The following is a 22437-nucleotide window of genomic DNA, read 5'->3' on the forward strand; positions in this document are numbered from 1 at the left end:
ACTGCCACGCAGACAGCCCGGCGAGCTCAGAGCCTCTCTCAGTGGCGTGAACTAGCTCATAAATCTGCTACATGGCATCACAGAGACCTTCCACGGAATGGCCGTGCAAGCAGACTGGTGGAGTGCAGCCCAGCTCTAACCCGCAAAAAAATGCCAAAAAGCAGAAGCAACTGAGTTATTCTGACTTTTATTTCATTGCTTCTTAGTCCACACAGTCGGTATAAAATCAGAAAAGCAAAGCAAAAAAAAAAAAAAAAAAAGAACAAAAAAAAAAACCCAAAATGAAACAAAAACAACAGCAGCAACACAGCGTCTGGAGTCAGAAGGCAGCCTGGGGTCTGTGCAGGTGCCCCTTCAATTCATGGCCAGACACATCGCTGACGCACAGACAGAGGACAGACATCTCGCTCTGGCGGCGGAGACCGACAGGACTCCACCCAGAGCTGTTTCTGTTCCTCTTGACCACGGGGGGGGGGAAAAAGGAACCTCAGTTATAAATGCTTTATTAAAAATAATAGTAAGAGCAACTCTAAGTACAAAAGCAGTTATAGCTCGTTTATATTACACAGAATTATTTCTCATTTCTAGCTTTGTTGTTTACCTCAAGGTTGTTAACTGAATTTCCAGTGAATAAGGTTAAATGGCTAGCAATACAAGGAATGGTAAATAGATAGCACCATTTCATATATCTGGTATTTGATTTCATAGATATACTGGGTTTGCTTCTTTCTCATCGGTAGTTTAGCTCCACAGCAAGGATAAAGCACGTTTAACGGCTGGGAGCGTCAGTGCCCCAGCGGCTTGGCATGGCACGGCACGGCACGTGTGCCGGGAGCACCCCCGGAGCCCGCGCAGGCGAAGGAGGACAGCCCGCGCTGGATTGCAATTCAACCTAAGTGATTTAAAAGCCCAAATTCCCAGCGGGTGTGGTGGCAAGGCAATGGGACTCAGGCACATAAGTCATTTAGGCACTTGGGGCAATCAAAGCCTTTGCTCCGAAATCCTTCAAGCCTTTTGGAAGTGTCTCCCGTCAGATCTGGACGTGCACTTCGGTTACCAGGATCACAGCATGTGGCAGGAGTGGGGATCAACCCTCTGGCTGGCGTAAACAGGCGGAGCTCTGATTTACGCCAGCCTAAAACCAGTCAGAGCTGGGGTTTTCTGATGGTTTGATACAGGCTGGGATGGGGAAGGAGAGTTCAGGTCAAAGAGGATTTTGCATGAGAAAAATCACCACGCTCTTGTTACACTGTTAGGAGTAATAGTTCCTTAGGCACTTGCTTTAGGCTTTAAAACATAGCGTATGGTCAACAAAAGCAAACAATACTATGTACATATATGTAAAAAGTGTTATAAATAGGTTTTTTTTAAACCATAGATACTATATACATCTTCAATTAACAAGTAACCCTTTGAGTGTTTCCTTTTGGGGTCGGTTGGGTTTGGTTTTGGTTTTGGTGGGAGGGTTTATTCCTTTTCTTTTTTTTTTTTTCTTTTTTTTTTGGTTAATTTTCTTTTCCGTTTTCTCGTCTATTTTCCCCCGCCTCCGTCTCCTCCGTGGACGTCATGAGTGCCCTTGTCATGCCACGCCGCTTCCCGCGGCATCACTCGCGCTTCCGTAGGATGACGTAGACGATGCCGCTGGCGAGGGCCAGGGGGAAGGCCAGCCACGCCAGGATATAGGCGAAGCCATAGGAGGTGTTTTCCGAGGCTTGGTGCCAGTCCGTGTGCCTCACTGTGAAGATGGCTGCGCCGCTCATCACGCAGAGCCCTGCCGGGGAAGCACACATAGGAAGGTCTTAGCAAAGCCATGCATGGAGCAGTTCCTGCTGGAAACCCAGAGGATAATACCCAACGCCAGCACGGGAAACTGGTTTTATTATTGCCTCTTTGTAGCCTGGCTCCTGGAAAATACGGTATGATTTGGGGGGTGTGATGCTGGTGAGCGGGGATATCTCTGCCAGGCTCTGAGCAAGCAAGGCCTGAGCATCGCCTGGGCTAAGCCATCCCTCAGGCAAGCATCAGGCATCCCGCAGCTCCGGGCTGCTGCTCCGGACCACCCCGCTCCCCTTGGTAGCTTACTTAAAACCAGACTGTAGCCTGAACCACCCTACCAGAGCTGCTGCAAGACGTCAGACACAAACTCCGTTTCTTTATCACAAAAGTTTCTTTATCACCTGCCCAGGCAAGTCAGCTGGGGGCCAAGGATGCTCTGGCCAGGCAGGTCTGTGCCCTGCGAGCCCCCGTCCTCCTCTGCGAGAGGAGCAACCTGCAAACCCCACGCCCTGCAAACCCTGCTGTGCCTGTGGCTTGTCCCTCTTCCCCGGTTCCCCACGTTCACCCTCGCCAGCCACAGGGCACTGCGGGTCCCCGAGGGCTGTCTGGCCAGGCCCAGCTCTGTTAGGCAGTGTTTTAGCTTTGTTGAAAAACCAACCCATCAGCGTTGGGGACTGCCCAGAGCTAACACAAAGCCACCTCTATTTCTGCCCGAAAACATGCTCTTTTAGTCAATCCCAGCGGTTCTATTATACAGTCGCGGGGCTGTTGTCAGAGACGAGTTCCAAATCCCCTGCATGGACCTCGGGACCACCTACATTTAACCACCGTGATATTTGAGCTGTAATTCCACTTGACACTGCTCCTTTGTTCTGGGAAAGTGCAGAAGTGGGAATACATTTCATTAACGCGCCGCTGGTGCAGTTTCCATTCTCTAAGCACGAGAGCCAACTCCCACTGCCCCGGCCCATGCAGAGAGAGCACAACAATTGTCTGCCGATGCTGGTGGGATAGAGAACAGGCGTGCGGCCACGCCGGTCACCTACAGACAGCAGAAAATACAGCAGCAATTGTCCGCATGAGGAATTTGGTAAAATGGAGGCGATGGTTTCTGCAGCATCTGCACTGATTTTGGCCCGGAGAACGTGCTCGGGAAGTGAAGGACAGCTGCATTCAGGTGCTTGCACCGATGCAAGCAGTAACGCATCACCATGTTGATTTAAGAACACACTTTAGTCTTGCTTTGATGGGCCAGGAAGGCAAATGCTACCTAAAGTCTGTTCCTGCAGATCTGTGCATTCTGGCCCTGCAGACAAACTGGGATGGGTGCTGGTGCATGCTCATGGTCAGCTCTTCAACGCAGGGCTTTGCAAAACGCTGCAGGATATGTGGAAGGCCCAGCCCCCGAGGCTGAGCCTACACTCTCCACCCCACAGGGACAGCAGCTCTAGGGTGGGAGGGACGAGAGAAAGGGGATAAAAGTGATGCTGAGGATGGAGAGAGTGATGGAAAAGTTGGGTCAAACCCTGAGAGGCCCAAACCAACATCTGTCCCATGCTGGGCTTACACAGCTATGAGAAGTTATCCATGGATGTGATGGACCCACCAAGGGTGGAGGGGAGCTGTCGAGGGCCTTTCGATGCCTTTGTGATGGCTGAAATCCCATAGGGCACATTCACCTAGAGTTTGGGGCAGGTTTGCCAGCAATGTGGAGAAGGTGCTGGGGATGCATCCTGCCCCGCTGCTGCACAACAGACCCAATTGACCTCGTGCATCTCTTCTTGCCCTTACCTCCGCTCCCCAGTTCCCCTGAGCCACAGCCGACGTCCTAGTGGAGACCAGCCCCTGCTCTCCTGCCTGGCTCTCAGGGCACCGCTGCCCGGCTCTGCCACCCAACAGCACCCAGCAGTCCTGCCCCTGGCACCTGCTGGTTCAGGTCCAGCATTGCTGTTGGTCAGGCTCCAAAACTGGAAATTCTCAGCTTTGCCAAAGCTGCATCACCCCAGGAGGTGCAGGGTGATGGAGGGCTTCAGGAAAAGCCTTCTCATCCCCTCCCAGAAGGAGAGAGGTCCTTTCCAGCTCTGCTGGAGCTGAGAACAAAGCACTCAAGCGGGTAAGATCCCATCCCTGGCAGACCTGCAGCAGGGCGTTGTGATGCCAGGGCTTTGCAAGGCATGGCTGAATACCTGCAAAGCCTGAAGGCCACCAGAATTTCCTCCGTTGGCTTTAGACAGTGGTGGCCTTCCACAGCAAGCTGCAAGGAGACCACATCAGGTTCAGCTCCTTTGACCAGAGCCATCCATACCTCCAGGTGGGATCTCCTGGCAGCGCTGGCACAGCCATGTCCTGTTTCCTACCAACAACCCTGAAATTTAGGGTCACGAAGACCACAGCTGCCCTGAGCCGCCTCCTCCAGCCCTGACCAAGGAGAACAGCAAGGATGGCCACCAGTGCCCACCTCTGCATGGTCCATCCAGACCCAGACCTCTGCCTACGGGTCCCCCAGGCCATGGGGAAGCTTCATGGGGATCAGGTCACTCTTCCTGTCCTTCATACCGGCTGGGGATGGATTTGACCCATGCCTCAGGCCAACAAGGGAAGAGACGGTAGGTCTACGGCCTGACCCTGCATCCCCTTAGGACACCCAGCACAGCATGAACAGGAGGATTGCAATCTCATTTTCTCTTCCTCTGAGAATGAGGATTCACCAGCAATCACTCAGGAGAGAGAAGCCTTCTGCTCCCAGATCTATTAGAGAAGCTCTCAGGCACATAATTGCATTATTAATGCCCATTTCCTCTCCTTGTCTCCATGGCTGTAACAGGTTTCTACACATCTGTCTTTCCAGAAATGGTGAACTGATACGAACTCATCACCTGCATTATGGCCCAGCAGATACACTTCTAACAGATTTCATGCCACACTTGCTAATAAAGGTTAGCTCTAAACTTCTCCAGGGTTTGCAAAGGCCATTCGCTTAGAGGCTGCTCAGAAACTCTGTCTATAGTTCAGTGGATGAGTTTTTCCACTGATTTAGTGGCAGGACCTAGGGTGTCTTTTAGTTTAACATCGAAAGCTCTAGCACACGATTAGTTTCCTTCCCAGACAGTCTGTCATAATTTAGCCAGAACCTCGTTGCACAATTTATGTTTTCTAGTCAAACGCTTGAAAATCCTCTCCACTGATCTCATACGTGGAAACACAAATGGAGCCAGCGGCTTTACAGCATCTATATTTGCAGAACTGCAACGCAGGATGCGAACCATGGCTCGTTTCCAGCGCTGAGTTCTTGAAGAGTTAAAAATAGTAGCTGACAGTTCAAAGTCAGCTGGCTCACCCTGCACGCTCCAGCGGCTCTTTGCTGATGTGGAAAGCACCAGGCCCCCTTATGGCGAGTTTATAAATAATCATCGGATCCTCTTTCACCAAAATAGGATCGTCACTACTTCCCCCAGCCCGCCAGTTGTGGAAATCTCGCCCAGCCTGGCGAACGTGGGTCCCAGGGCCACCACAGCCACCCTGGTCCCTTGGCATCCCATCCCGAGCCGCGGGAAGAGCAGGCGGAGCTGCAGGGTGCCCTCAGCCCGGCAGCCCCCGTGCCCTGCTTGCCCCACTGCCCGGCACCGCTGGCACAGCTCTGCCTCCAGCGGGTCCGGCACCCTGCCCCTCCAGAACGTCCCCAGCCGGGGCAGCACCTCCTGCACCTGCCATGAAGCAAGGGCAGAAGAGCTCGGATGCATAACAGATCCCATCCTGGGGCATTCGAGACCTCACATTATTCATCCCCTCTTCCCTTCACTGAGCCACACAGGAGCCAGCTCGGTGGCCCTCCTGCTTCTGCACCATGAGCATGCTCGTTTCCACCATTACCCTCTCCTCTGCTTGAACGCCCTTTCCCCACCGGTGACAGCCCCCTTGATCAGCCCCCACTTACCAGCAAGGATTTGGAAGATTCCAGTAACGTAAAACCGCCCGCCCTTGGTGAGCGTGAACAGCTGGCAAAAGAACAGGAACAGGGACAAGACGCTGAAGATGATGGAGAGGATCATCATCGCTTGGACAGACTGCAGCCATTCTGGGGAAGGAAAGACAAACGGAAACCTCAGTGCTGGCACCACAGGCAGCGAGCCCCCACCACAGCCCGGGCGTCATCCCCCATGCCACCATCCCACCCCAGGGTGCCACTGAGTTTCTTAACAGCTGGGGGACGTGGCCACATCCAGCGCCCGCACCAGCTGGCAAGGTCCTCAGCAGGGGACGATGCTGCCTGGGATGTAGGATGACATGTGCATGGACCAGCGTGCTGGGGTAAAAGGAATCGCAGGGCCACGCACTTTCTCAGGGAGCATTTATAATAAAATATGAGCAGAGAGATTAGCTCCGATCGGAAGCCTGCAGAAATCGAGACAAAGTCTCTCCCAGCTTCATGTCAGGCCCTGGGAGCTGAGCTGTACTGGAAACACAAAAGCCATGTGCAACAAGCCGTGAGACACCGAGCTGGCCAAGCTCAGAGGTAAAATAAATACACAGCGAGTGAAAACCCCCTCTGCCCTTGCGGAGTCAAACTTTTTGAAAAGAGCCTTCCCCAGCTGCCAAACACAGCTGCCTCCCAGAGCAGACCAGTTAAACCAGCCCCTGCGTGACTCACTGCCCAGCTATTTCCAGGCTTCGTGGGTGTGTAACTCCCCGCGTAAAAGAAAATATAAATAAACAAGCAAAATGCTGCTGCGTCCCATGAGTCGCCGCGGCTTGACAGAAAGAGGCAGTGCCTCACAGCGCAGGACGGGGCCGTGCTCACAAATAGCTCTGCCTTTCCCTCTCCTTATAAAGTTTGAGATCAAAATGAGTATTTGCAGCCTTCCTTGAGAGATCTTTAAGGATGCAACATCGGTTAATTCACCATGAAAGCCAGGCAGGACTTGGTACAGGTAAACTGAGGCACAAACCCAGTGAAGGGCAAAAAAACGCTGGTTTAGGCTGGATCTTCAGACAGGGGAGAATTAGGCAGCACTGAAGTCTCAGTCCCAGTCCCACGTTCCTGCCACAGTTTTACTCCCACCAGTTTCGCTCCCCTGGCTGCACGCTGCAAGAGAGGACTTTCTGCAGCAAATAGCAAGTTTGCTATTACTTAACAAAACTTCCAAATAAAGCTACGCTTCAGCGCAGCAACCTTCAGTACTCGGTGCAGCAAATGAGGCCACTTGGGACTGCCCGGAGCAGCCTCTGCTCCCAGAGCACCCATCACGCTCCCCCACCAAATCCTCGCGAGCTGCATGCATGGAGGTGAGAGCAGAATTTGAACCAGAGAGCGGTGTACAGCCTTCAACTGGGATGGCAATGATGATCCAAGCCTGAGCCCTTCCAGCAAATCCACGCCTGCGGGGAACATCCCGTACAATTTAGTAACGCCTGGCGTGTTTGACTTTGGACCATCGATTCTACCTCTTGTCTTTGCATCTTGCCTCCAGACCTTCATGCAATGGAGCAAACTCAGGCTCTGCTCACCAAAACAGACCGAAACCACCCAGAGCAGCCTCTGCTCATCACAGACAGCTTTTTCCTTCCCCTCTTTTTCGTGCTTTCCGTGCCAAACTACTCTGCAGCGTTAACGGGCTCTGCTAAAGAGCTGCTGCACTTCACTCGCTTCGGGTTTATGTCCACGTGCACCAGTTGCTGCCGTTCCTTAGGAAGGAGCAGCTGTCGCTGCTGTCACTTCCAGGAAATCCCAGTGTGGCTTTCACCCGGATGTGCACCCCAAATGTCCCATATAGTTCATCTATCCCTGCTGGCCAGGCAGGGAACCCCCCCGCCTCGACCACGCCTGCCCCCTCAGCTCTGGCCTTGCTAAACCAGACGGCAACGGAGAGGATGAAGCAGCTCAAGCGCTGCGAAAATTCAGGTCATAAATCATTGCTCAGACGGGGTCAGAGAAGTATGGTTAGAGGATGTCCAACTGCTGGATTGCAATCTCCTTCCACGCTTCAGCACAGAAGGGGTTCCCGTCCCAGGTCTGGGAAGCTGAGCTTTCCTCTCGCGCCTTCCCGAGCCCTAAACCCGGGTCTGGCTCCGTGCACCGGCTGAGCCAAAGCCTGCCGGGCCCCAAGCCCTGCAGTTTGGTCCAGGACCCAGGAAGCCAAGTCTTTTGTGATTTCAAAGGCCACGGGATCCGGAGCCCTTTCTGCTCGGAGGTGGATGCTCTGACTGCCGGTTATTTTAGGAGCACGCTGTCTAGACGGAAAGCTGAGCCAAGCTGCCCTTTTAATTGCATCCGCCTCCCCGTGCCTCTTTTTTGGTTCTGAATGTGAACGATTTATATAGGTTTTGTAAAAACCCCACTGTAATAAAGAGCCATATCAGAGGATATAAAGGCAGGCACTGAGGGAGAGGAAAACCCACTGTGACCGGAGGGGTTTCGGCAACCAGCCGTGCCGCTCTGCTGCAGCCAGAGAGCAGCAGTACCACGAGCGTGTGAGCAGGGAACTCAAGAGATGATCCCGCAGCCCAGAGCTCTGCACCTGCTCACATCCAGCCCTTCGCTGACTTTTATTGGCCTCCTTTGTAAAAACGAGGGGCAGGATCCCCAGCTCATGACTCGGAGACCCACGAGCGCCAGCTGCTATACTCCCATTAAGTCCAAGCCCAGCTGCCCACAGCCTTCAGCTGTATCAGCATAGCTAATTGCCTGTAATTAATTTCAAAACACCACTATAACTGCAGATAGGATTGCTACCTTCTCAACTCCATATGCTTTTAACTGCTCTGCTCTTAGTGCTGTGTCCTACCTATAGGCTTTTAAAAATAAAGCAAGTTTCCCACAGGGAGGTCTGTGCTCCACGAGTTGTACCGTGGGGCTGTCAGCACTGTTTACTCCCAGACTGTTATTTGTGGTTTCCCCTGGGCAGCAAGTCGGTTATTCCATTTTTCTCCTGCATCTCTCCAGCTCTGTGTTTATATCTTTGTTCTTCAGGAGGAGGAAGAAAAGGAAACGGAGTGGAACGGACAGATAACACCCTGCACACCGCTTCCGGAGAGGACCCATCGGGAGCAGTTTTAGAGCCCTTTCAGGCAGTCAGAAACAAAGACAGACGTTTTTTACAAAGCAAATTCAAGAATTTCCCTAAGCTCTGCAAGCCCTGATGTGCTCATGCCACCACTTATAACAGCAGGGAAAAGACTTCACCCCTGGGATGCTGAAGACCACATCTCACTGCCCTAAAGTCTAATGTGAAAGCAAGAAACCCAGAGCAGAAATTGAAACCTAGAGCAGAAATTGCAGCTGAACTCCCCCCCAAAAAAGACAGCATCTAACCCAACCCCTTGCAGCAAAGCCCCAGCCCTGCTTGCAGGGAGGTTTTATACCCAGACAAGAGGTATAGCTGAGCAGGATTGATGAGGCAGCCAAGGAGAAAGAATAAAGTGAAAAGAAACTTATTTGAGCAATTAGCTTATACGCTCGCTGCAAGACACGACTAAATTAGTGTTATGCATTAAAAATATCTGTGTGCTGGGACCTGCAGCTGGTGGTGACATTTTGCACGTATAGCTTTCCCTTTGCAAACTGCGTATGCTTTGTACACTTAAAAAACAACCACTTCTCAGAAAGAAAACATCCACTAAGGATGTAACATATAATATATACACAACTAGAGGGAGGGGAAATGCATGACCACGCCTGCATGGTAAAACCTGCTCCTTCAATGCCACAAATTACATACCAGCAGGCTCAGATACAGCACATGCATCTACTGGCACAAAGGCACCAGCCCAGGTCTGCCAGGAAAAGACGCGTTTTCTGAGCAGAGTTTTTCCAAAGCAGATCCCCAGTTTCAAGGTCTGATCAAGAACTTGAACCCAACTTGCATCCTCACCTACGAAGCAGACAGGTCACATCACAAGCGCGGGGGCTTGCAACGGTTTTAAACCTTCATATTCAAACAGCCCTTAAGAGTGTTGAAAAAGGTGAACTGAAGAAGCAGAAATATTAGCTCTATTGCACCATTCTTCTGGGGCTGAACTTCAGACCGCTGCCCCTTGGCAACGCACTGTAGCAACTCAGAAAGTCAAAAAAGCTCAGCTACCTGCAGAGCTACTCCTGAGCAGCACAGACAACCCCCCCCACCCACCCACAGCCCCATCGCTCAAAGTGAACACCTCTCATGTTGGGGAGAAGAACAGCATCTCAGTTCATCGGCCACATGCAGCAGAGCTGCTACGTTCTCCTAGAGAAAATCCAGCTCCATGACACTGCAACTTTCTTTTACTTTGGTCCCAGACATCCCACTGGCACAAAGTCAAACCTTCCCCGGCTGCATTCTGGGCTGCTGGATGCTCGAGCTGGGAAAAGCAGGTTTTGCACCCAACAGTTGCTCCTTTCCTGTTCTCCTATGTTCGCTCCTTGGAGAGGACTGCACGGTGCTGGATCGAGGTATTCCTGGGAATCCTGCCAGAAAAGAGGATTTTAAAAAGCTCCCAAGGTGTTTGTAAGGGCCAGGGGATGAGCAGGTGGGAAACACTGGGGCTGCAAGGAGGCAGTGAATGAACACTGCGCTGCAATTCCTGCCCAAGACTTCCTGGTCTTCTTTTGTAGCTCTTTCAGGAGATGAAACCCCCAAAGCCTTCTTTTGTCCTCTTGTGCTCTTTTCCTCTCAGCTGTCCTCCCTTTTGACTTCTCCTTGAAGCTCCATCCAAGAAGTCCTTGAGGCCAGGATGCCCATAGCTCTTCAGAGCTGCCACATTCAGACGTCCCGTCAGACCGAAGTTCACGTCCCACAGAGGCAACCTCCGATGCTGCCGAGGCAGCAGAAAGCTGCTGGCACCATGAAAAACACCTTCCAACAGCTCCACAATGCCCAAGCCAGCTCCTCTCCAAGACCTTCAGCGTGGTGGCTCTGACTCCCTTTTGGCTTGTGTGTGAATGTGAGCTGAGGTGGCGGATACATCATTTCAGACTCAGGTCCTCTAAGGGGCTTAGGTACCAACTCCCACTGATTTCAAGTCCAGGCACCAGGAGCAGGGATGGGGAGCAGTGGAGCCCTGACCCACAGGCATGCTCCTGTGGTACACTCAGCCTGTGGCCACCAGGATACCCAAGAGTCTCATCAAGGCCAAAAAAAAGTTGGGTTAAGGGTTTTCCAGCACTGCACTCTACAGTGGACTTGGCCACCCATTCTTCTGGTTTTGCAGTCATCGTTTGTCCACATGGTGCCTTCTTCATCCCTTTTACTCCTCTTCCATGGGCCAAAGCCCCCCCACCCAGCAGGGAAGGCCGACTGAACCCCCCCTTACGCAGAAATAGGGGAGCCAAAGAGCTCTGGAGCAGCTGAGAGAAAAACAGCGCTAGTTCCCTACCTCTCCTTATCACATGTTCTCTGTAAGAAGAACAAGCAACAGTAAAAACCTGGTTTTAAGCAGAGGAAATCCTTTTCATATCACAGGCAACACGGTCATGGCAGAAACGGATCCGAAATATTCTCTGGGAATACCCCACAGTTTATTTTAGACAACTAAGGGGCAAGCTACAGTCACCCCCAAGCTGGCAGAGAGGGGTTCAGCCCTGCCCGAGTCAGGCCAATGTTATCGATCATTAACGGCAAAGCGGGTGCCCCGGACCCACAAACTGCTGAGGTTAAAAACCGGCTATTCTGCTGCAAACTGCGAGGACCCTGAAGGACCAGGTACGTCCCCAAACCAAGGTATCTGTACACGTGGTCCATAAGCTGAACGGGGCGGGCTGATGGCTAGAACTTTGAGTACGAAGGCTGTGCATTAACAGACATACAGGCTAGCCAGTATTTACTGCAGGGCTTCATTATAAAAGACTCGGCACCCCTCAACATGGGTAATTTCTTGCTTGTTTACAGCTGCCCAGCAGAAATGAAGCAAAATGCTCCAACAGCATGGCGCCCACGGGCTCATAAAGATGCACCGCATAAGGGCGGAAGGTTACTTTAGCATTCCATAAATAGCTGAAACCATTTCTTTAATCTTTGAATCTTAAAATCTTTGAACTTCTAATTTGCAGGGGTGAGTGGACCATCGCCTCCGCCTCTCCCTCCCACGCTAGGAAGTGTCCCCTCACCAGCGACCAGTTATCCAAGTCTTGATCCAGTTGGCGCAGTCTTGGCTCTTCCAGTGGGCTGGAGGGGAATTTGCCCCCATCTCTTTTTGTTCAGATACTTAATACTCACTATCAGAAATGGAATTAGACATTGAGAAATATTCTTCCTTGGCGCAAGGCTTCAATGCAGCCTTGAACATTGTTTTCAGACACAACAAGGATTACAGCAAGTGAAATGGCACCTCTATCTCTCCATACCTTTTTTATGCCATGAGAGTCCAGCATTGGTGGAAAAAAGAGTTTGAAAGAGTGTGGGCAGCAAAGCCACTCTGGGGGGGGGGGTGACAGAACAAAAACAATGGGTTCAGAAGTTTCAGTTATATACATTTTAAAGTGGAGAAGAAGCAGTGCAATTCCTCCTGGTCAGGGCACAGATGCCCCTGCCTTGTGCCAGGGACAAAGATTTTTTTTTTCCTGCCTCCTCCAGCACAAAGAAAATGTATTTCAAGCACCAGCAGTGCTGCTTTGGGTCCCTAAGGGGCTCTGGGAGAGGGAAGGTCAGTGGGCAATCCTCCCACCGACGGGAGGTCCATCCCTGCCCGCCCGGACGGTTCAGGGCAGATCTCCACTCCGGGCGACCCACCTGGGCTTTGCTTGTGGCCATCGCATCAGCAAATCATCATCATCATCATCATACGGCTCACGGCACTTAGTAATCATGTGGATTGGCAGCCTGCACGTTTCCCAAAGGTTTGGGGTTTTCTTTTCCCTTTAAAAAAGCCAAAAACCACCAACCTGTCTGTGAACAAGCCACAGTGCAGCGACAGGAGAAACTGCAAGAAGACAACAGGAAAAACGTCTCCTGATGTTACAGAAGGATGTAGGGATCTCCAAGGAGGTTCCCATTGCTTCCTCACATTCAGCATTCCCACCAAAAGCAGGGGAAGAGCAGTAGAAAGTAGCAGAAAGGAAAAAAAAAAATTTAAAAAAATCTTCTTGCCTGCATAAAACAATTCAGTTGTGGGAAAAAAAAGGCCAGTTTTGGAGGAAAAAAATATCACTGTCTGGAAATTTGGGGTGGAATCTACTTAAGAGCACTTGAGCGGCTCAGGTCCGGCCGCGTGCCCCGTGTCTGCAAGCCGGATTGCGCAGCTGGGGGCTGGCGCACAGCCGTGCCGACGCACAATTCTGGGATTCAGAGCTGAATTCTTGAGATAAGTCTTTTCCAGGAATGTCTGACAGCGCAAATGAAGCAAAGATTGCAACATTTTTTCCATAGTTCTCGGCCTCTTGAAAAAAAAAAAGTCATTATCTAACAAGCAAACGCAGAAATCAAAGCAACAAGCAGGCAGTTGTAAAAGGCGAAGAAGTGGGCATCTGCCCCCGACCCGGCTTCTCCTCCTCCCTCCCTGCGCTCGCTCCCATCAGGGCCGCTCAGCCCTCGCGCACGCAGGGGGTTCGAGAGCGATCTGGGAGGTGGGAGCTCAGCCTGCACCGAGGCCAACTCCATCCTGTGCCCGAGGGCTGCTGGTGTCCCAGGGAGCCATGGTCTGACAGTCCTCCTGCGGTCAACCCTTGGGTCGTGTTGCTGCTTATTCAGTCCCCGCAGGACAATCTATAAGGTTAGGAGCACGGTCCCAAACCTGCCCCAGTGTTGAACACAGGCAAATCTTGCTGGCAGCTGGTTTTAGCAAGGTCAGCTTCTCGTTGGGCATCCAAATAACGGTCAGCTAAACAAAAGGGTCCCTGTGCAGCAATACAGAGGGCGAGAGGAGGCTTCATCCATCCTCAGCATGCTGAGACCAAGGGGAGCATCACAGCACAAGCAGCCCAGCACCCTGGTGCTAAGGCAAACACCTCCCCAAAGCCCCCATCCGTGCTGAAAACGTGAGACCCAGCCCTACCGAATTCCACATCTTCCAAGTACTGAGTACCACTCCTTTTCAAAAAGAGAGGAAGAAATAACTGCACTACGGCGGCCACTGCGATGGCCAGAGGAAAAAACTGCTTCTACGTAAAGACCAAGTTCTGCCAAAATTCCCGAACAAGGATTTCTTGCTCAGCCCAGAGCAGACCTTGGCACTCTGCGATTAACCGTTAAGCACCATCCTTGGCACAGGCGCAGAGAAACAAATTCTTAAGGCTTTCTGCAACCCAGTGCGGCATGCACAGCCTGTGTTTTGAAAGAGATTTAAATGAGAACGGTTTGCGGTATTCGGTATAGGATCTTTCGTATTTTTGAAAGTAAGCATATTCCTAGCAAAAAGAGTAGGAGGAGCATAACAAGGACCAGGCAGGGGACAAACGTGGGCCTCAGAGATGGCCCTGCCACAGCATCCTCGCCCCGTGTCCCTGCTATCACTCCGATAAGTGGCCAACTGCAGCTCCCCTGGCAGCACGGAGGTGGTGGGACCAAGGGGCTCGGAGACGGGCGGCAGGGAGGGTTGCAGGGATCCACTGGAAAGGCTGTTGCATGGTTTTACTAACAGATTTTAAAAGCCTTGAGTAAGCCTAGGAAGTATCTTTTGATTTTCCTACAGCATCAATGAGTTCTGGATCCTGCATCCAAGGTCCCACCAGATGAAGACTGGTCCTCAGCAGCACGGCTCCCACACTCCTGCCATGGGGTGGATGGGGGACAAGCTTCTGCCCAAGCAAAACCCCCCTCTCCTGATGCCAGAGCAGAGCCTTCATACACATAGGAGCTGTCAAGGAGCTCTTTAAGACTTGAGCACAATGCATCGCTACTTGAAGAGCAGCCCACTGGGGCACCTTATCAACCAAACTCTGCTGCTCGACTGCAGGTTTAGCAGGGTCATCTTGACTATAGTCTCTTTAATGCTAAAAAGTCATCGCTGGAAAGGGTCCAGAGGGAAGCCCCTCTTTGAGCAGCTTCTGGGAACAAGGCAATGTAGACTCACAACACCCAGCAGGACAGTCAGACGTGGAGGAAACCATCCCAACCGCATTTTGGATAAGCCCCTCTCAACACTGACAACTCCCCGACACACAGCATCCTGCAAACACCCAGGAAAAGCGATGTAGGTTTGAAAAGCAAAAGATCTGGGGAGGCTTTTCAGCCCTCGGCTGTGGGACTCTGGGGGGGGGCAATTGCTGCCTTTTATTTCAAAGCGCAAGATCAGCAGTTTTGGAGCACGCATGAATGGCCGTGAAGCAGCCTGCCTACGCTGCAGATAGCCAACACCAGCCAACTGCTGATGAAGGACATGGCTCCAGAAGGCTCCTCGGCTGGGACGGGGTCCAGCCACTCCCGAGCCAGCCCGGACACCACCAGGCGTCAGCAGAGACCCACAGCGGTGGCTTCGCTCCCACCAAAACCAGAGCCTGGGCCCGAGCAGGGAACCATGCCGCTGCTTTCAGCGCAGGGAAGATAAGAGGGAGAGCGAGCATCAGCATCCACCTCCCCACGTGCGGTACCCACAAGTGTTTTGCTCCCAGCAGGCTGGGGATTAGGGTGACCTGAACCTCCAAAAACCTCTGACAGTCTCCCATCGCTGTGAGACCCTCTGAGAGCACTGAGCGCTCTGCACTGCGACCAGTCCCTCCTTGCCAAGACCACGTGGCACCGGTTTGCTCCTACGCCAGGACCATGTTTCCGGTGCAGTGTGACTGTGCTCCCAGTGACATCAGTATGATTCACAACTGGTTTCACCGGGGGTTACACTGGGAGAATCTGTTTCCATGGAAAAGCAAGAACCAGACTAAGTGAAAACAAATGCTGGACACAGCACGTCTGGTATTAGCCCTGTCTTCTGGGGAAACTGAGGCACAGGCTTGCCTGACTCCCTGAGCAGATTTCATATTATTGGTACCACTAGGTGCCCCGGAAACTCTGTGTCACAGCATCTTAGCAAGCACTCCTCCCCTGCTGACCTCAGCAAGCAACTCGCTGGGTGATGTCACCCAGCATGACATCAGCCTTCACCCAGCTCAGCCCAGAGGTGGCTGTTCAGCCACCCCAGACGTGCAGGTACCACAGGGGCTGTTTTGGCAGCGGGACGAGGCAGGACCTGAGGGCTCAGCACATCCCACACATGGTGCACGGCAGCAAACCACAGGGTGAGGAGCGTGCCCAAAAACTCAGCCTGTCACAGCTGCAGAAAGCAGGGCAGCTTTCCAGCTAGGGGACAGGGTGTCCTCCAGAGACAGGCTGTCCTCGGAGCACCACATGCATCTTTAAAACACCCTCACAACTGGAGCAAGAGGAAGGCATGCCAGAAAACAGCCTGTCTGCTCCCAGCACCACAACGGCCGCCCACCAAACCCCCCCGTTTGCACATCCAAGTGTAATGGGCTAATAACAGGAGACCACCGAAAAGTGCTCAAGCAGGTCACCTCCGCTGCGACTGAGCGTGCTGAACACCCTGCCACGGTGCTGCCAGGAGCTGCCCCAGAGCTCGAGGGCAGAGCAATGGGCATTGGGTCTGGTACCTGTGCTAAGCCCCATTGCAACTTCAGGGACTGATAAGGTGGGGCGGGGAGGGGGGGCAGCAATCTTCCCACCGGGAAGGCGGTGGAGCCCTGCCCCTCCATCTAGGGACACAGCAGAGGAGGTGAGGGGAAGGGCTGGGAGGGAACAACTTCAGTGGGGTGCAAGGAAAAGCAAGTGGGAATCACAAATAACCTGCAAAGGCAAATCCCCCTTGATTTGCCTGGGGAGGAGAATAAAAGTGATGGGCAGCAACAGCTCTGATTGCCGGGAAGCACTCACCGTTCGTGGATGATGTCAGGCAGTGGAAGACGCTACCAGAGGTGCAGTTCTGCCAGAGGTCTGCCGTGTGCCCACCGTTCACCAGCCATTGCTGCAAAAGAGATGCAGCCCCGTGAGCAGGGCCCTGGCAGGAGCTGGCAGGCAGCCGCATGCCCCCCCCCCCCGGGATTCAGCACCGAGCAGCCCCGGTGTGTACCAGCACGTGTGTGCCCGGCCAAGCACTCCCAGGCACGTGCTTTTCTTTAGAAAGGGGTTTGGAAAGTAAATACTGATATTTGCTTTTAGCTGCTTTCGCCTCAACGGCAGAAAAACAGAAGCTCTTTATTATCTTTAAATATGGACCAAGTCCCGCGGGGGATGCGCACTTCCCTCCCCTCTGCCGTCCTCGCCTGGTGCCTGGCCGGGCTGTTTGAATGTTTCCACGTGATTTCTAACGACTCGGAAGATTTTTGTAATGTCTTCTACTACTACTACCACTCCAAAAAAAAAAAAAAAAAAAGAAAAAAAAAGAAAATAAGGGAAAGACGAGCCTGGTGAAGCAAGCCTGGAACTCACCAGCTCCACAAAACTGCTGCCTTAAAACCAAGTCAAACCTCTTCCTAAGCAGATGACGTGTTAACTGGGCTCTGGACTGAGAATGGTGCTGGGAACCCTCTGTGCAGCATCCAACCCTCAATCTTCCCACTGCTTGCAAAGCTTAAGCCTTGAAAATCGCCAGCAGGAGCCCACCTTGGTTAGGAGACAGAGGCTGTGCCTAAGTCACAGCCCCAGAGGAGCAGAGCTGGAGAGCAAAACCGCTGGTGCCGAGGTACCAGCACCCAAACCAGTCCCATTTCAAGGGGTTTTGCTCAGCCTGGCTGTACTGGTCCTGCGGGCTGAAGCCCATTAGCAGGTGGGGCTCCTTTATGAGAGGGGAGTGCAGTGTCACCCCCACGGAGGGTAGTTTGGGTGCTCTGAGGCTGCTCCATGACGGGGACCCAGCATGGGGACGATGAGGAGATGGGCTTCAACTAACGGGGATGTCCTGAGCACCCACTGCGGCACACGACCAAGCGACCCACACCTGACACAGCACGAATACAGAAAGAGCAAAATGCTCCAAACCCCACTGTTAGTAAGACCAGCAATCAGCAAGCAAGGCTGGAAAATAAACCACAAATAAAAATAACACCTTCTGGTCTTGCCATGCCAAAACCCCCCTGCCAGCCGCTCCCCACTTTGCCGGTACCAGAGGAAAGTCGGTACTTACGCTAACGATGGTGGAGACGAAGAGGAGTACCAGCACGGTGACATGGAGCACGATGATTCCCAGCAGTAAAAGCAGCATCTTGGCGGTGGTGGAGAGCAGAACTGGAGTGGGAGAGGGATGCTGCTGAGTGTGTGCGAGTGTGTGAGTGCGTGTGAAGCCCGGCCCCGAGGGCAGCAGGAGGCGCTCCGCCGACGGCAAGGAGCCCACCCGGCTCCGTGGATGCTTGGGCAGCGCCCGGCTCCCGGGCTTCTTCCCCCGGGCCCCGCCGACCGTGGGGGGGGTCTGATCTCTCTGCCCGGACCCACTGCCGGGTACCCCCGGGGGGCCTCCGAACCCTTCCCCCGAGCCTGCTCCCCCAAGTCCTCTCACCGAAGGGGCTTCCCCGGCCCCCCCTCCCCTGGGGACCCCCGGGGGGGACTTCCCCGGGGGGGGGGTCCCCCAGCCCCTCTTCTCCGAGGGGGAGTTCTGATTCCTCTCCCCGAGGGGAGTGTGCTCCTCGGCACCCCCGGGGGGGGGGGGGGGGCTGTGTGTATCTCGGCGCATCCCACCCAAGGGGCTACCCCAGCCCCTCTCCGCCAGGAGGGGGGAGTTCTTCTGCCTACCCACCCATGGGACCACCGGGGGTGACTCTGTCAGCCCCTCTCCCCAGAGGAGGCTTTCCCCGGCCCATCTCCCCTGGTGACCGCCGGGGAGGGGGGAGGGTTGTGTCTAACAGCCCGACGGGGCGATCTCGGTCCCTCTGCTTCGGGCGTCCCCTCGGCCCATCTCGGCACCCCAGCACGGGCTCTCTCGGACCCTCTCCCCCGGGGAGGGGGGGGCTTTCCCCAGCCCAGCTCCCCTCGGGACCCTCGGCGAAGGAGGAGGGGGCTGTGCTGATCCCTCTCCCCAGAGGACCCACGGAGCGGGGGGGGGGGCTCCCCTCAGTCCCTCTCCCCTGTGGACCCCCCGAGGGTCTCTCCAGCGCCTCTCCCCCTCGGGATGGCTGTTCCCCTCCCCGGGGGAGCGCTCGGGGGCGGCCGCCCCCTCCCCAGCCCGGCTGGTGGAGCGGGCCGGGCCGGGCCGAGCCGAGCCGGGCCGTACTCACGTCGCGGCAGAGCCGAGGGGCGCTGGGCAGCGGGAGCGCAGCGGGCAGCGGGAACGGGCAGCGGCGCTGTCAAGTTTCCCCTTTAACCGGGGCCACCACCCCGCTTGCGTCTGCGGGACAGGGAGGGCCCTGCGGCAGCGCCCGGCCGCTCCTCCTATAAATGCGGCAGCGCCCCGGCCCGCCTCCCCCCGAGCCCCCGGCGGGGAGGCACTCGCTGCCCCGGCCCGGGCCGTGCAAACACACAAACACACAAACACACACACACACGCACGGCCGCCCCCGCCCCGCCCTCCCGCCGGGCAGCGGGCGGGTTTTGGGGACACACAAGCGGCCGGGCTGCCCCTCCTTTGCTTCCCCAGGACGGACCCCGGGCGTGGGGAGCCCCCGCTGCTTCACACACCCGCGTGGGGGTGGCAGGGAACTACCAGGAGGCGGCTCTGCCCTCGTTTCGCTTTCCGGAGCGGCCACGCGTGGGCGTGGGTGGGTGGGCGGGGGGTGCCTGCGTGTCTCGGAGCGGTTCCCGCAGCGGAGTGCGAGGCTGTAGGAAGCCGGGGCGCGCCCTGGGCAGGATGCGGCCGGTGTCCCGCGGCTGCAGCGCCGGCAGCCGGGTGTTTCCCTAAGCAGATAAGTGACTGCGGGGGAGGGCTGGCAGGGAGCTTTCCTCTTCCAGGGATGCGTGGGGAGGCGGGAGGCATCGTCAGCAACAAGGTTCCATGGCGAGGACAGAGGGCTCTGCTGCACGCTGGCTCCCCTGCCCCGGCGGAGGCAGTTTGTGTAGCCCCGGACAGCGATTTGGGGAACGAGCGTCTGGCTGCGCTGAGGTCGAGGGGAACGTCGTCCCTGCTTTACACAGTGTAGCTGTGTCCAGGAAAGTGACACCTTTGCAATTTGCTCCTGCGATGGCGATGTGATTCTGGCTCTTGGGCTGGAGATTTTTAGCGCTTGAAAGCCAAATCCTGTGGGACCGAGCAACTTTTCACTAAATGGAGGGTGAGGTTTTTTCCAAAATGCTGGAGCACTTGGGTGCTCAGAGTGGAAGGGGTGGCTCCACTCCGGTACAGAAGCCTTCACTCACTCCCTCAGCCACAGCTAGTCTGTTGAAATAAACCTCGCACACACACACGCACCCCAAATAGTCCTCGCAGGAGACCTGCGCGCCCCTGGGAGTCCTGAGCACTAGCACCAACCTTCCCATCACCTCTCCCCTCTCCACGCACCAGCTCCAGACTAGTCCTCCTTTGTTGCTGGGATGAGGGAATTTGGCATCCAGCCACCGAAACTGTAAATCTTGGGAGAAAGAGGGAAGAGAAGCGTGCTTGGCTCCTTCCTCCTGGCAAGCATAGGCGTGTTCCCTGCAGCACGGGCTCTGGCTCCTCCGCACTTGTGTAAGTGGTCCCATCGCACGCATTAGCCAGCAAGTGGGAGTTCGGACCACTCCATGGGGGTGGGGGGGAGATGGCCCAGCGGCTGAAATGAGGCCCCTGGCCTCACGCTGTGCTCAAGCCCCTCAGTACATGCCTGCACGCCTCACCGTAATGCCAGCGAGCCAAACCCTGCTCCGGCAGCGCCGGCTCTGCCTTGCGCAGGTTTGCCCAGCCTGGTTTCAAAGGATGCAATTTGCCCTTCCCTCCGAAAAATACCCACCCATTTCTCTGCTGCTGCCACCCCCCCCCCCGTGACGCTGCTGCCTGCCACAGCAGGCTGCTGCACGTGCCGTCAGGAGCCAGTGCCGTCCCTGACTGTGAGCCCCAGAGGACTAAAACATCTGGACCGCCATCAGTACATTCCTCACTAATGAGGCTATTTCAGGCTGCCTTCACTCTGTGGGTTCAGTGCCTGCACTGCTTTCAGAGCAGAAGGAGCCACCATGCTCGGGACTGTGCAAACACAGAGCGAGACGGGGCTTGTCCCCAAGGATCTAACCTGCTGTTAGAGACGATCTTCTGATTTGCGTTTGTAGGTCTGAGATCTCAGCTCCTCTGTCTCTGGATAAACTATCTGGCTCATTCCCCAAAAGCAGAGCAGGGAGATGCACAGCGGTGAAAGGCAGCCAGGAGGTATGAGGGTCACATACTGCACCCGAGCTTCTCAGTGAATGTGGGAGAGCAAAACCACCTCAGCTCCAGTTCTAAAAACGGTGCCAAAAGCAGCTTTTTAAGCATGGGAGAAATATCCGAAACTCAAATCAGGGAAAAGAGTAGCCTGCGGGTAATGAAGCCTGTTTTGGCTGAGAGTTGCGGATTAGAAACAGTTGAGGAAGCCCAGAGAGAAGAGCACATCACTCCTGTGCTCTCAGACACTTCTCTTCTTGGAAAGGTGCATCGTCCAAATGGAGTGGGGCTTTGGAAAAACATCTGCTGAGCATGTGCTATCATGGCAGCTCCGGCGATGGGAGACCGTGCTGCTCCAGGGAGTGCGGTGAGTTCCCATGAACACGCTGGAGGCAAAGCTTCTCTCTGCATCGACCGGAGGTGCCGGATGGCAACAATCCGGGCCAGGAGGAGAGAAGGCGAAAAAGCGAGGATGGCCTTGGGGTTTTGCTGGAGAGACGGCATCACCATCACAGGCCGGAGAATTGCACGGTGCTCCTCATCAAGGGGCTCGAAAGCCACCCGGCTTCCCCAGCTCAGTCTCCATACAAGTGTGACTAGCAATGGTCACCACCTAAATAAAAGCAGGTGCCACAACAAATTTGAAAAAATGTTTGGTGTACAAACAAGATTCACAACAGGCTGTGCTGGGACTACTCTAAGATTGACGGGTTGTATAAACACTGGTTAAAAAATGTGGATTTCTCACTTTGAATCTATTCCATGGGATCACTTAAAATTCTTATAATGCTTCAGCTTGAATTTCTAGAATAAAATAATGAGAATTTTGGAAGGAAAGTGTTTTTTATATGACTTTAAGGGGCTCAGCTGCTAATCTGACAAGGCAGCGATGGACTTTGAGGACTTGGCTGAAAAGGGTCTAAGCCTCATTTAGCTGTGTTTGCAGCATCACCTGAACCGTCACATCACCAGCTCTGCTGCCATCGGTCCAGCATACACATACACCATCCCCTTCCTGGTGTTAGCCCTAGGTGAATGAAACCACTCTTAAAACAAGCATTTTCAAACTGCACAAAAAGACAAGATTTTTCTCTGTATGTCTTCTTGTGGATGAACTTGTTTAACCCCAAGATTTTGCTCTGTCATCACAATTTTAGGGACTCGCTTCCTGTTCCCTACCCTGGTGATGAAGACCATTAGCAACGGGGGATTTGAAATGCGAAGGGGAAAAGGCAGAAATTTGCACTGCTGTCAGCGAGCCTGTGGCTTACGTGGGGTTGGGAACAGAAAAATGGGGGAAATAATCCTGGTTTCAAACAACTGTGCAGCTAGGAAAAGGAGAGAGCAATATATGGTTTGACTCGCATTTTATGGAGAACCCAAACAATGCACATGCATATATATATATATATATAAAAATACACATCCACAGAGAGAAATAACTATCTCAATAAGTATCTCCACCTTGAGAGCACGTCCCCAGCTGGC

General features: G+C 54.0%; 1 protein-coding gene across 1 annotated transcript; it reads right to left on the reverse strand.

Annotated features, from left to right (window-relative positions):
• Positions 1-171: 171 nt before the first annotated feature.
• Positions 172-19127, reverse strand: PMP22 (peripheral myelin protein 22). The gene is made up of 5 exons (XM_054846761.1): positions 18899-19127; positions 17815-17915; positions 16566-16656; positions 5711-5851; positions 172-1771 (listed from the first exon to the last, which is right to left on the reverse strand). The coding sequence occupies exons 2-5, from the start codon at positions 17890-17892 to the stop codon at positions 1605-1607; spliced, it is 477 nt and encodes a 158-aa protein (XP_054702736.1). The 5' UTR covers positions 17893-17915; positions 18899-19127; the 3' UTR covers positions 172-1604.
• Positions 19128-22437: the final 3310 nt, after the last annotated feature.

This window comes from Grus americana, chromosome 18 (assembly GCF_028858705.1).
Source record: "Grus americana isolate bGruAme1 chromosome 18, bGruAme1.mat, whole genome shotgun sequence".
NCBI classification, from domain to species: domain Eukaryota; kingdom Metazoa; phylum Chordata; class Aves; order Gruiformes; family Gruidae; genus Grus; species Grus americana.

Bases quoted from the DNA above. Each gene is read 5' to 3' on its own strand.
- PMP22 (XM_054846761.1), bottom strand. From the start codon at position 17,892: ATGCTGCTTTTACTGCTGGGAATCATCGTGCTCCATGTCACCGTGCTG. The intron at 16,657-17,814 runs GTAAGTACCGAC...TCTCTTTTGCAG, and splicing joins TCGTCTCCACCATCGTTAGC to CAATGGCTGGTGAACGGTGG. The intron at 1,772-5,710 runs GTAAGTGGGGGC...CTTCCCCGGCAG, and splicing joins AATCTTCCAAATCCTTGCTG to GGCTCTGCGTGATGAGCGGC.